At 40.3% G+C, this 13,690-nt stretch overlaps 1 protein-coding gene across 2 annotated transcripts in view; it reads right to left on the reverse strand.

Annotated features, from left to right (window-relative positions):
* Nucleotides 1-1,161: 1,161 nt before the first annotated feature.
* The window catches only part of LOC146546555 (importin-13-like), a 29,491-nt gene continuing 16,962 nt past the window's right edge, over nucleotides 1,162-13,690 (reverse strand). The window contains exons 11-23 of one of the 2 annotated variants that reach the window (XM_085264246.1): nucleotides 13,453-13,634; nucleotides 13,161-13,187; nucleotides 12,792-12,926; nucleotides 11,108-11,260; nucleotides 10,638-10,718; nucleotides 10,422-10,559; nucleotides 8,785-8,881; nucleotides 6,699-6,751; nucleotides 5,093-5,159; nucleotides 4,892-4,950; nucleotides 4,657-4,746; nucleotides 4,331-4,512; nucleotides 1,162-3,326 (exon numbers count right to left, since the gene is read on the reverse strand). In XM_085264246.1, the coding sequence (XP_085120372.1) occupies nucleotides 3,230-3,326; nucleotides 4,331-4,512; nucleotides 4,657-4,746; nucleotides 4,892-4,950; nucleotides 5,093-5,159; nucleotides 6,699-6,751; nucleotides 8,785-8,881; nucleotides 10,422-10,559; nucleotides 10,638-10,718; nucleotides 11,108-11,260; nucleotides 12,792-12,926; nucleotides 13,161-13,187; nucleotides 13,453-13,634 (1,361 nt within the window). In that variant the 3' untranslated portion in view covers nucleotides 1,162-3,229. Of the gene's footprint in view, nucleotides 3,327-4,330; nucleotides 4,513-4,656; nucleotides 4,747-4,891; nucleotides 4,951-5,092; nucleotides 5,160-6,698; nucleotides 6,752-8,784; nucleotides 8,882-10,421; nucleotides 10,560-10,637; nucleotides 10,719-11,107; nucleotides 11,261-12,791; nucleotides 12,927-13,160; nucleotides 13,188-13,452; nucleotides 13,635-13,690 lie in introns of those variants that run through there. The other variant, XR_014890664.1, reaches the window with a different exon arrangement.

Here is a 13,690-nt window from a genome sequence, read left to right on the forward strand (position 1 = left end):
CTTGTAAATTATTTTGTACTTTTCCTTTTAAAATTTCTAAAACACATGAAAAGAATCTTTTTATTTAAAATGATTCAGAACAAGCTGAAATTAATAGAACGGGGGGGGGGGGGGGGGGGGGCATGTCATTTAGATCTTCATGCTGGAAAACTTTGGGGGTTTACTTCGACTATTAATCTTAGTATTTCTAACATCCTGTCCCGGTGATCCTGAAGAATTGTATACAGCTCAAGGGAGCCAATTACTGTTTTCCTTATTTCTTCTCATATAAACTCACCCTGCACATCTTTCCTGCCTCGGGTCTTTGTGGCAAAAATTCAACAAGGTGCTGAAAAAGTTCCTCAGAGATCTCAGTCCACAGTAAGCTAGTAAACATCACACAGCTGCTGCAGATCTGGTGACTGTGGAGGCCATCTGAGTACAGAGGACTCACTCTCATGTTCATTTAAATTTTGTGACACCACAAACTAGCCTGCTGGAAGCAGCCATCAGAAGATAGGTACAATACTCAGGTCAGCTGTGGCCTTAAAATAATGCTCATTTGGTACTAAGGGGCCCAAAGTGTGCCAAGAAAGTATTGCCCACATCATTACAACACAATCACAAGCCTGATACAAGGCAGGGTAGATCCATGTTTTCATGTTCTTTATGCCAAATTCTGACGCTACCATTCAAATATATGTGCAAATAAACCCTGTAAGCAAAAAGCTGCTGTGGGTGCAGGTAATATAGTCATCTCAGGGACACAATTCATGTTGTGAGTAAAGAAATAGCCCCCAACTGCTGTTTAAACTTGATGTACCAGGTACAGCCAATCAGAAAAGAGTTGGCTCTAACTAAAGGTGACATTAAAGAGAGAGGATAGGATACACTGGGTTTGCACCCAGGAGCAGAATAAGGTAAATAACTACTATTTTGAACTGTGAGTAATACAGTGCTGCTCTGGTGCAGTCCAAAAACAGAAATATGGAGTTGTAAATTCGCATAATAGGCTCACTCTCTCAAGCTATAAAAAACAAAGCAATTGAAGACATTTTCTTAGTTGTGTAAAACGTTTTGAAAATTGGAAAATATATGCAGGAGGTTGCAGACATTTTAATGCAAGTGTTGAAGGAAAAGAACAAAAATACTCCCACACACACACACATAAAAAGTCAAGAGTTGCAGTCTTAGATATATTTAATAAATTAAAGCCAAGGTACAAAAAAAACCAAGTACATTTCATACCTCCCTCCCCTCCACCTACAAGTCGTTCTTTAAACTGTGACAAACATTGTTCATTTCCTCGCCTCAGAGTAAGAGCGAAACACCGACAGAGGATCGGCGTTCGACGTCACAGTTCATATCAGACTCTGAAGCAGAACAGCTCACTCCAAAGCCGATTCATGCCTCGGATCTCACTCCACAAATCGCATCTCTACCCTACCTCGCCCCCACCCACCCCCTCCCCACAAAAACACATACATGCTACATGTCTGCAGGCACCGCGGATAAGACAGAAGGATTAGACTGAGATAAAGTTTTATCAGAGACCACAAAGTACATTTCAAATGCTGAGTGTTATTAGGTGTCAGCTGGTCCTGCTGATTCACTAGACAGTGTATTTTACAGCCCTCGCATCACTTCACCAATAATGTCTCAGGCATATTAGATGAGCACAGAATGTCGGTTTCAAAAAAACTTTCTCAGCGGTCTTGCAATTTGTTACTGAACTCTCTAATCCTTCTCGGTCCTCTCCAAGGCAGTGACCCAGGTGGGTAAAAGGATTCTGGGTAGCTTGTTTGCAAGCAGTTCGTTAAGAGCAGTAGTTGGTGTCAATAACAGATAAGACGGATGAATCTCAGCAATGATTTTCCACATGAAAAGGAGGTTTAATAGATGGGTGTGGTTGCTGGTGAGCAGCATAGGTGAAATATTTGGCCGTGCATGGTCAGTTTTAATGAAGAGAGTAAGCTGAATAAGAGTGGTATGAAGATACGAATGGATGACTGGGCTCTTTCTTTAAAAAACCGGCAGAAATTATGCATGTGAACTGTAGGTCTGATATAAGTGCACTAAACAAGTGGAAAAAGATATAATCTGTGCAGACACACGCGCACACATTCATGCACAACCTCTCATACATACAGGTATGAACACACGCATACACTCAAATACACATAAGTGTTCAGCAATAACTGTTAATATGCACAAGTTGATTAATATTTTTGCACAATTACAGTGACTAAGCAGTCCACCGTCAGGATTATTATTCCCTCCCAGCAGTCCCTTCTTCATTTACATCTTGGGCCGCGTTCTCTTCCAGCAACTACAATTTATTTTCCTTTCATTTTGTTACTGTAGGCAGCCCTGCTTCACCTAAGGGACCACTGCATTACCCACTATCTACAAACCTGAGGAGACTGCAATATGACTGGGTGGAATCATATGTACATGAGGTACAGCCCTGTACACAATGGGCAGGGCAAGACTGACCAAGTTAATGTGGTCTTCAGCTTTCTGTCTCCATATAAATCCCATAAAAGGCATTTATTTAAAAACAAAACACAAAAATGAAAGATCCATGATAATTTGGCAAATGCAGAGATCACAAGGGGCATGAGTAGGACTAAATATTATATCGACGTCAGTCTTCCTGCAGAATCCCCCGCCTCTCCCCCTAAGATTGGTCCTTTTCTCCTTTCTTTATAGCAGCAGCAGGACTGAAAACCACTGTCTTAATATATGTGCATACATATACATTTATATAATTAATTTGATTCATTTTGAAAATAATGTTAAGTAGCTACGTACGATACCACTACCATTTCATATGGATGCTAATCACCAGGAAACAATCTAGGAACCACAGGAAGATCTAGAAAGGCAGAACAAGACAGAGAGAAAAGGAGATGTGTGGCAGCACTTCTCCTCAAAGCTTGACTTAACAAAAGACCTTTAAGTAAGAGAAGAGAGGCAAGTGGGCGAGAGAAACAATCAAGGTTATAACAAAAAAAGAAAAAAGAAATCATGGCCTCTCTAGAGCCATGGATTTAATGTTTGTCCATTAATCCAATGGCGCGTCTGCACTGGAATGGTTTCATGTCTTGTTCTGCAGCGGGTTCGGTTACATTACAATCATTTCATGATATCTTCGCTGAAGGGGTTCAAGAGAACTGTGTAGTTGTGGCATCCAGCTGTTTTGCACTGAAGACAGGTCATGGTTAGGTAAAAGTTCAAGGGTAGAGTTTCAGTACTCAGCGGCGTACTCTGTACCATGGAGACCTCTGCACAGTAGCGTAAACTCCTTCACTATATCCTTCACCCTCCTCTTGTTCACTCGCTCTCTGTTTAACAATAGAGAAGAAAAGAAGGCAAAAAAGAAACAATTATAAAGTATATGTAAATTGCTCCTTGGGCTGCTTCCTTCTTTGTGTGAAAACATGTGTTTAAAGCATAATCAGTAAAGTCTCATATTTTACAAACATTTGTCTCCAAACTTAGAGCAGAACTCTGGTTTGTTTTCCCCCTTGGTGCCGTTCCTTTGTGTAGCTGTGACACAGTAATCGCGCTCGGGTGCAGACAAAACCAACCGCACTGAGACACTTTGGAGGAGGTAGTTTTGTGTGGTTCGTTTATGGTGTGAATGTGATTTGACCTCAATCTGAACAAACTACCAGGAGTAAATTTCCAGTTTGAGCAAAAAACGCATGTATGCCGTGTATTCTGGGAAGTAACAAGGTCCAATATACGTGCTGTGGTCTGTACGGGCTAGCAACTGTGAACTTAACTTAAATCTCCAACAGTTCAGAACACAGCATCCGTATTTACTGTTGTTGCTCACACTCCAGACATATCTAGCCAATGATCATACTGAACAGTCTCGCGTGGTTTGTAGTGACAAACTATCACAGTGAACACGTTATAAGTTTACAAACTCATCAACAGATTAGGACCAGAGTAAATGAACAACAGATGTGACAATGCCTCAAGTAATGGTAATTTAATGGTCGGGCATGGCACAGCAATAAGCATTTCACCTCATGTCATACTGTGTATGCATATGTTATGTGACAAAAAAAATTTGAATTTTACTTGAAATTTGAAGTATGGCACCTCTTTTTTCTGGAATAATCTACAGAAGGACCTGAAACTGTCAGAGTTGGTGGTGATGCAGAACAGTCCTCTTGGTCAATGTGATGTTACTTGTTCTTAAAGTGTTATCGCATATGATGTGAGTCTCACACTCCCTCGATTTTACTGTGCGTTTCTGTATTTGTTTCATATGTTAAATCTCAGTGAGACCAAATAAAAGGATGACATTATGGATGTGTGTGTCCAGTGGTGTTACCTGAGTATCTGGTGTGAAAAGTTATCTTTCTGCTCAGCTGTGATCCGTGATGATGGGAATCCTGGAGGTTGCAGCGCCTCTTTCAACCACACGGCGAGAAGAGAGAAGCAGTGCTTGTTCAGACAAAACAGCACATCTGCAAACTGGTCCATCAGACTCCGAGACGCCCCACCTCCAATGCCCTGGGGAGAGCAGAGGAGGTAAATTACATCAGGGACTTAATCGCAGTAAATGAGGAAGAAGAGTTTGGAGTGTAAGAACACAGCAAACTGCAGGATCACTGAAATGATGAAACATTTCTGTGGTGTGAATGTGGTGCTTCTCACCTCCAGAACGGCCTGTACCAACAGCTTGCCGTCCTCCTGCACCACTCTGGCTAATGGAGGCACGTCTGAGCAGTGGGGTAATAGTTCAGTCTAAGACAGGAACACAGAGAGAATCGTCAAATTTAAAGACAAATGACTCACTTCTGAACACACTCGTATGGTTTAAGCTCTGTGTGTGTGTGTGTGTGTGTGTGTGTGTGTGTGTGTGTGTGTGTGTGTGTGTGTGTGTACTTACAAAGAACAAGCACGTTGACTTGACAGTCGGAGCCTCAGGAAATTTGAGTGACAGAACTCCTAGAAGTGGGAGACAGAAACTACTGAAGGCTGGTGTCAAACATTTACAATTTGTACTTTGTACTGACAAGCACACATTCACAGAAACTGTAGCAAAACACACAACAGTGTGTATGGTTGTCTAAATCATGTGCAAACTTACCGCAGTGGAACACTGCTTTCACGTCGAGGCTCTCAGACAAGAACAAATCGGGCTTCCGTTTGAGGGCCTAAAAGCAGATAAAGGAATTAAACAGAGTATGTTTTTGTCGGCCCGACCCAATCGGTACTGCTTCACCACATTCCACTGCATAAGATCCTTCAAATTTCTGGTATCAACAATACCCGCTAAGCCTGGTAGTCAGATCTGACAGCAACACGGGCAAGGAGCCAGATCTGCCTACCAGGCTGCAATACTCTCTCTCCGTCTGTTTAGGAAGAACTATATGCAAACTCATACAGAGATCCTCCAATGCAGAAGTCGGCAGGTGTAACAAACAAATTGCACAAAATCAAACTTTGAAATCATTTGAAAACTTAAGTCAAACTAAAAGCAATGGTGGTTTTGGGCTCGTTTCTTGAACTCAATTGTATTCCAAACATTACATTCCTTGTTTTTGGTTGACTGGATTGAATATGCAACAGAAGTGTGTAAGTAATTAACATGTGCAGATAAAGAGAAAGACAACTCATCTCATAATAATGAACTCATTCAGGATGGAGGAGAGGAGAGAGGGAGAGAGGGAAAGGGAAAGGGAGAGATGAAGGTCAGATCTATCCAAAGATAGAAAACCAAGGAAGAAGAATGAAGACGAAAGACAAAAATATAAAACGGGAGAGCCATCAGCCAATTTGTCTGAACTGATTAATATTAGTTGAATATTAATTCATTTGGGCTTTGATTGGCTCTGGGCTGGAATGACTTCAGAGGAGGACTCAGCTCAGAGACTAATCAGTCACCTGAGACCACAATGCTGATACTCATACTGTTGCATCATCCTTCCCATGAGCGCCGCATCAACTAAAATATTTCCTCTGAGGTTCTGAGTTTGTGGATTTATTTTTTCCAGATGAGGAAATCTACCCTGGTGTTGACTTTAGGGAAAATGGTTAAAGACATAATACGATTTAAGTGTGTCAGGTGGTGGATTTTATTGCAAAATGACTTCAAACAAGTCCTCTTGATCTTTTGTTATAAAGTAGTAACTGGTTAAGGGTTTACATGGCATGTGTCATGAGAATTTAAGACATCAGAGGGTATAAAACCCTTCCAAAAAACCCAGGGTCATTTTAAAAATGCCCTGTTATCTTACTGAAACAAGACTGGTTATGTGATGATGGTAACTTGGCAGTGAGAAGAGAAAATCCTGCATTTTTGCAAGAGGCCATAAAAAATGTTTTATTAGCTGATTACCTGAATATAACCTGAACTTACAAAATAAGGATTTTGGTTGTTTTTCCTTACTGTACTGGGCACACTGCACAGATAAAGCTCATTTCTACAGGGCAAATAAAAACTCTACATGAGTACAGCGCTATGTTTTTGTGGTGAGGAGACTGTTAGAATCAAAAGCGTTTGAGGAGAGACAAACGTCCCGTTTTCAAACATTCCCCTCGTGTGTTACATTCCACTGCCTTGCCTATGTAACAAAGAACAGAAAAGGGTATATTTATATAGAGAGAGAAGAGGACAGAGAAACAGGTCGGAACTAGAAAAAGAGAAAGAGAGAGAAACCCAAAGTGAATGAAATAAGAAACCAAAAACACACCTGAGCTTGGAGTTGCATAAATGAATCAACAATATCAGGATGATCCCTGGGTCCTAAAATATAATAAAGATGAAACTTAAGAAATCATAAGAGAATAAGAATAATATACAAACAGCAACTTAATAGATTCAACAGTCATGTGGAAATAAAAGAGAACTCAAAAATATTTCATTGAAATAATTCACACGTGAGTAAGGAACGAAGGGGAGAAGGGGGGGAGGGGCATATGAAGCTTTGGCAGAGTCTTGGAAGAAGAGACCAACCAAAAACAAAACACAGGCAGAAGACAAAGACATGGGTCTGTTTGGAGAGAGAAACGGAAAGAAGTAACGAGAGAAAAAGAACAAACCTAAAAGAACAAAAGTGTGTTTGGAGTGGGAACCCAGGAGGCACCTCTGTTACTGTTACAGCTTGGAGGAGGAAAAAACAAGGAGAAAAAAAAAGGCACCAAACCAGAATGAACCCTCTTTTATCTCCTCCTCATGAGGCGCCGCCGACATCAACACCATCAAATAGCAAGCAAAGCATTTCCTCTCATTTAAACGAGCACCTCAGAGGTGAAGGTTACTGTAAAGGGTCCATTCAGCACTAGTCAATAACATCCCCATTGGTTCAAATGAGAGCCCACAGCATCAATAGGAATCACATTTAACATTAAGGACAGCTTCACTTATCACGACCTCCCTTTATGCTGGACACAGACTACAAGGCTCTGAAAACATATGATGCAGAGTTAAACACACATCTCTTGTAAAAGCGGAAGAATCCACATTGAAATTTTTGACTTTCGGGATCAATCCAATAGTGAAAGGTTGACGTTGGAGGGACTCCAACTTTTTCTTTTTCTGGATAAAAGAAAACAGATGTAGTGAGCGCCCAGCTTTGGCTGTTCCCAGACTCCAAACAAAGTTTCCTGCTCGATACCCTCCTCCAGCCCACTACCACACAGGAACACTTCCGAGACAATTCAGGATTATTCAAAAGGTTTGTGACAGTGAGCCTGACTAATTCTTGGACAACAGTGGTTGCAGTCGTATGGAGCAAGCCCTCCCTGCTATGTTATATGTCAACTGAAAAAAGCTAGTCTTTTTGCTGTGACTGTATCCAGTACTAATACTACTGCAGGACACCTGCTCAGAAAACAAGAGTTTAGAGGAGGGAGGAGAGGCAGCCATTACTTAATCAGTCAAAACAGGAAAAGGGGGAGAAGAAAAGGGGACAACACAAAGGGAAGGGGAGTATCAGACAGACTTGGCAACAATACTCAAAGCCATGTTTAATGAAAGAGGAGATATCGACTCGAAGATGTCCATTTATGTCAAATATTTAATAATCACTCTAGCCCCCGGGTTACGCATATGAGGAAACTTTTCCTCAATGAAATACTTACATTGGTTTGTAAATGTAAAAGACAAATAAATGTAATAAATAAATTCCCCTATTGAACAGAATCATGACAACATCTCAACTGTTACAAGATAGTAGCAGATAGCAATAATCTGAAAATGACTTGAATCATAAGTGGAAAAAAAGGTCTGCTTTTATGACTCTCTGTCAACACACCAAGCAGACAGACAACTCCGCTCACATTATTGAGTAATTAGAGTGAATGTCTAAAGGTCGACTGTGGAGTCCGATGACCTGTAACCTTTTTTGTTGTTTTCTTTTTTATGCTCCCAGGCTGACCTGTTAGCAAAATCTACTATGTTGCACAAGTATTCTTAGCAGGAAGCATCAATGGACATGAAATAAAACCACCTCTGCTAAACCAAATCAAAAACTGTCAAATCAAATACGACTAGAAACATGTACTCAAAAAAGGAGCATGTGCACATTCAGGCAATTTTTTTTTTTTTTTTAGGTGCCTGACAAAAAAACCCCCAAAATAAATCACAATATGTTGTGAAAATTATACGTCCACGATTTAAAGGTCTACCTCTGCAGAATGTAAAGGAAAGATTAACTAACTATTAAATTAGAGCCAAATAATGTGCAGCTTTTCTGTCTTTTTCAGAAAAAAAACCTACCTGATTTTAACAGAAACCGTTTATATTACTGACACTCCCGCCCCTGCAGGACCCCCTACCTTGCTGGAAGATGGACAGTGTTACCGAAGTAACCAGCTCAAACAGAGCCTTGATGGGTGGGAAGTGGTCTGTCTCACTGGCAAAGATATGCACCATCTGAAACAGCAGGGCCTCACATTAAAAACTATTTTTACTTACACATAAAAAACTGGGTTACTCAAAGGAAAACAGGCTGCAGTATGAAGAAAGGACTTTAAACAGGCAACAATCTAACCAGATAATTACTGACTACCAGACACTTTATTAGGTAGGCTTCACTAGTATTGAGCTCGGCCCCCTTTTCCTGTCAGAACTGCTTTAATTAATTGTGGCATAGATTAAACAAGGTGCTGGAAACATTCCTCAGAGATTTTGGTTCATATTCATGACATTTTTGTGAGACTGTTTTATAAATTTTATGTTCAGTTTCTCATTCTTTGCCGACAGGAGTGATGCCTGGTGTGACCTGCTGCTGCAAACGCTCATCTGCTTCAAGGTTCAATGTGTTCTGCTTTCAGAGATGTTCTTCAGACCTTGCTTGTAACAAGTGGTAATTTGAGTTGCCTTGCTATCAGCTTGAAGCAGTCCAGCAATTCCCATCTGACCTGAGGCATCAACAAGGCATTTGGACTATTCTCTGAAAACCTCAGAGACAGTTGTGTGGCAAAAATCCCAGTAGATCAGCAGTTTTTGAAATACTCGCACCAGCTTGTCCACACCAGAATCAAAGCCACTTAGATCAGCTTTTTACCCCTTATTCTGATGCTCAGTTTGAACTTCAGCAGGTCATGTTGATCATGTCCACTTGCTTAAACTGACTGAGCTGCTGACATGATGGCTGATTAGATATTTGTGTTAATGAGCAGCTGAACAGGTGTACCGAACAAAGTGGCTGGGGACTGGAGGGATTTTTTTAGATTCATTTTAGAAGGCAAGCACATATTCTTCTATTTTCTTTCTTTACTGTTACCCAGTGGAGAGATAAAAAACAAGCTTTGTATTATTACTTTTAATTCCTCCAGTATTTCTGGATTTTTCTTATCTGTGGAAATTGGCATAATTGACACTTGTTTAGTAAGTAGACATTCACACGTTCAACTGGACTTGCATTTGAGTTTTAAAAGAAACGGACAAAAAAAAAAAAAAAAAAGGAAGAAAAAAGAAAAATTAGGTTTCTTCTGCAGAAACCTTCCTGCTTAGGCTACAAACTTTAACTTAAAACATATGCTGTGAAGCTGCAAATAATAAAAAAATTGGAATAAATACCATCTGTAAATAAATACACCAGACCTTTTTCTGTGGAGTAAAAACCTAACACATTTATTTGACATTATAAATAGCACTAAACTGTCAGTAACTGCTTTTAATAGGTTCATAGTGTTCTTGCTTAACCTCCTGAAGGAAAATGTAATCAGTAATAAAAACATGTTTCAGTTATGTGGCAACATAAATCCTACTAGAAAGTCTGGTGATGAATAAATACCAAAACTCTGGATCATGACTTACAATGTTATTTAGCATTCTCATTAACCTTGGACTTGCTGGCACATAGCTCTGTAACTCCTACACTACCACTTTTAACAAAGCTTTAGAGCTTTAAAAGCAAATGAAAAGATACTCATATATGTCTAAATCTCTGACCAAAATGTGTGTGTACCTGTCGGGTGAGGTCAAGGGCTGAAGCCTGCGGAATGGTACTGTACATCTGCCCAAGCATCTCACTTAGCTGAGAAACCATGGGAGCAAAGTCATGAAGCAGAGTTTTCACTGACTTCTCAAAGATGGCACACACCGCCTGAGGGATATTACAGGATTAGTTACATAAAATATAGACAAAATATAAAGGCATGCATTGCACATCTTAACAACTCACCTCTACAACCTGTGAGTCGTTGAGCCACTTGCTGAGTACCGTCTGTATGAGAGCAAAAACTTGTTGCAAAACAACCACGACCTGAAACACACAGACATCATTAACCATAATCTGCTGACATCTGTGAGTCCATATAGTGTGGCTATGATTGTTATTGTTATAAATAGAAGTATAAATCCCCAGTCATGAGTTTATTCAGTGACATCCTGATGTGTTCAGTGACGGAGACAGCACGGGGTTGGGTTGTACAGAATTAAAGTCAAACGGCTGCAAGGGCTATGCATCTCACTGCTTTCCATGTCTACTTAACTAGAGTGTGTCATGCTATAAAGCTGTAAAATGGTACACTCTCTGTGTTTATATTAGCTCAAATCTGACAAATACAGATTCAGCTCATTGACGACAGCCATAGAAACTGTTCATTCACGCAACACTTCTAATTAAAGTGATGACTGTGTGCTGTGACTGACCGGGTTTGGTCCTGGTGGAGGTGGGGCTGTTTTGACAGGTGGCGCTGAGCCGTCCGCTGACTCGTCATCCTGCTTGCTAATGTCGAGCGTAGTGAATAGGTTGGACAGCAGCCCCAGGATGTGGATGATTGCTAACTTATTAGAAGGATTAGGCTGAAGGAACAACGAAAAAAGAGAAACAGATTACTTCTAATTGGAAATTTGCTCATTTACAACCTAATGCCAGGACCCAGACTGACTAAGAGCATTAGTGTCAGCCTTGAAATCTATAACTGCTTAATTATTTAAGACACAAACAAATCTTGAAAACTAAGACATGTTGGCACAATTACAATTGCGAACAGAAGAAACAGTTTTAAGAATGATTCAAAGGTATCAACAATTCAAGGCGGTAAGAAGTGAAGTGTAAATAAAAACAATAAATGAAATTTGACACTAAATAATCTATTCAGCAATAATAAACTCAATGTTACGGTTAGGTTAAATTTGTTCTTTCATATTTATATCTTTACAATTAAACTGTTAAATTATCATATTTTCAATTACAATTTCAAGTGAAAAAAATAATTAAATTTTTTTTTTGTCTTGTTGTCATACCACTTTTCTTAAAGGCATCATCACACCCACCCATGCAAACACACTTAGCACAAACACACCATCACAGGTAAAAACATTAGTAGGAGTTTCACAGGCAGTGGTTAATAATTGCCATTTTTGGTGGAGATGTAACAACCAAATTGCAACAAAGAGAACAAACATGTAGTTGCCACACCCTCTAAGAGCCACATCTTTTATGTCTCCTTCAAATCCATTGACAGTCCCATGCTAATCCTGCAACAACTGCAGCTGAACTACAGTTCATGGACAAATGCTTCTCAACAGCCCCCAAGTGCCTCCATCAGTTATTTATTCCCCCATCACATGTCATGGTCATTCACCCCTGACGTAATGCAACCCGAAGGTCTCCCCACTAGGTGCCACTATTTGTCCGGCACCAGACACCACCTGATTTCCTAGTCTGATGTAATGCCGATACATCAAAAAGCAAGACAGAAAACAATAAGAGGGGGAGGAAACGAGGATGGGTAAGACATGGTTTGACTGTGTGTGCATATTTTGTGAAGGATGGGAGGTGAGACAGGGCCAGAGACAGACACAGAAATGAAAAGCTTCATCTAAACTGACATCTCTATTCAGCCCATCCAGGGTCTGTACTGATAAAAACAAACAATACCACACACAAAAACAAGCGATCAGGAGAAAACCTGTTCTGTTCCACAAACAGTAAATATCAGACTATTTTTAGACAGGAACAGCTCTATATTTGTACTATCCAGTATGACAGTTTATTGGATGTAACATTTAAACAGAGTCATGAATTTTCTTTTGCCTGACTGTTTGCTCACAAGCATGACCTACTGTAAGTACATTGGTGTAGGCAATTTTATTTTCCCAACTCTGCTTTTATCCTGTGGATGTTTCCATGAGTAAGAGAAAGGGTGTCTTTGCTACTTCCATGTGAGTCACTAGCCCATGGTGCAGGGTCAAATCCAATCTGGTCCCGCAGAGATATGTTCCACTGCAGTGACACCACACAGACACAAGGCCTGTTCCTATTGGCCAGAATCCAACTGTGCCTGCGCTCTGTTTGTGTGTGCCGTTTCACGTTGGTTTGTATACGTACCGTCTCATCTGCTAGTTTCTCCAGTTGCTGAATGTAGGGGGTTATGAGAGAGTGAAGGTTTCTTAAGATGTCTTCCACGGGGAGAGCAGAGAGCAGAAAGCCAAGAGCCTGCATGAGCCACATACACTGACTTGTCTGCAAGAGGAAGGAATCGTAGGTTTAGCTTTAGTTTAAGCAAGCTTTAAATCATCACAAAGATCTATACAGACATAGCTAACAGATTGTTGCACAACACATAATCTTCAGACTACAGGCTGCAAACATGTCACATAATCCTTTCACAGCTTTTCTCATTTAATTGTCACTTCTAAACTGAGTGCCAGGACAGAGACAGAAACAGAGACTGAACGTGACACGGTAAATACTGACCTTGTGTATCTGCTTGATAAGCACCTCCTTGATGGGAAAAAAGAGAGAGAGAAAGAAGGCTGTATGATTTTGAGAGCTCAACAAAAACATCTCAAAATAGCAATAAAAAAGTAATCCAAAATAATCCAACTGAAGTCAGTTCAAAGTGTACTTATTTCTGGAAAACAAGAACATTACAAAAATCTGCAACACCTTAGCTTCCAAAAACGAAGAAGGAAGCAGTTAGATTATCAACTTCTTAAATCCTGGAACAATTTGGAAGAAAGTACACAAGCGTATAATATCCACACACCTGTGAGACAGCGACTATGTTTGTCGCATATTGGGGTAGGTCATATTTGCACTCCCTACAGATTTTCTTGAGGGTTGACACTGAAGACACAGAAAGGTCTGGGTTTCCTAAAGCTTGTAGCACCAAGGGAAGGACACTGCTAAGCATCACTGGGTGGTCTGCCAACCATTCAGCGAGAGCACCTAGAATTCAGATACAGATCAACAAACTATTTGTGTGTTTTTTCTGTATGCACCAC

Source organism: Mchenga conophoros, linkage group LG23 (assembly GCF_057382185.1).
Source record: "Mchenga conophoros isolate Kocher_MC1m ecotype Shallow Benthic linkage group LG23, M_conophoros_male_GT1.1, whole genome shotgun sequence".
In the NCBI taxonomy this organism is placed as follows: domain Eukaryota; kingdom Metazoa; phylum Chordata; class Actinopteri; order Cichliformes; family Cichlidae; genus Mchenga; species Mchenga conophoros.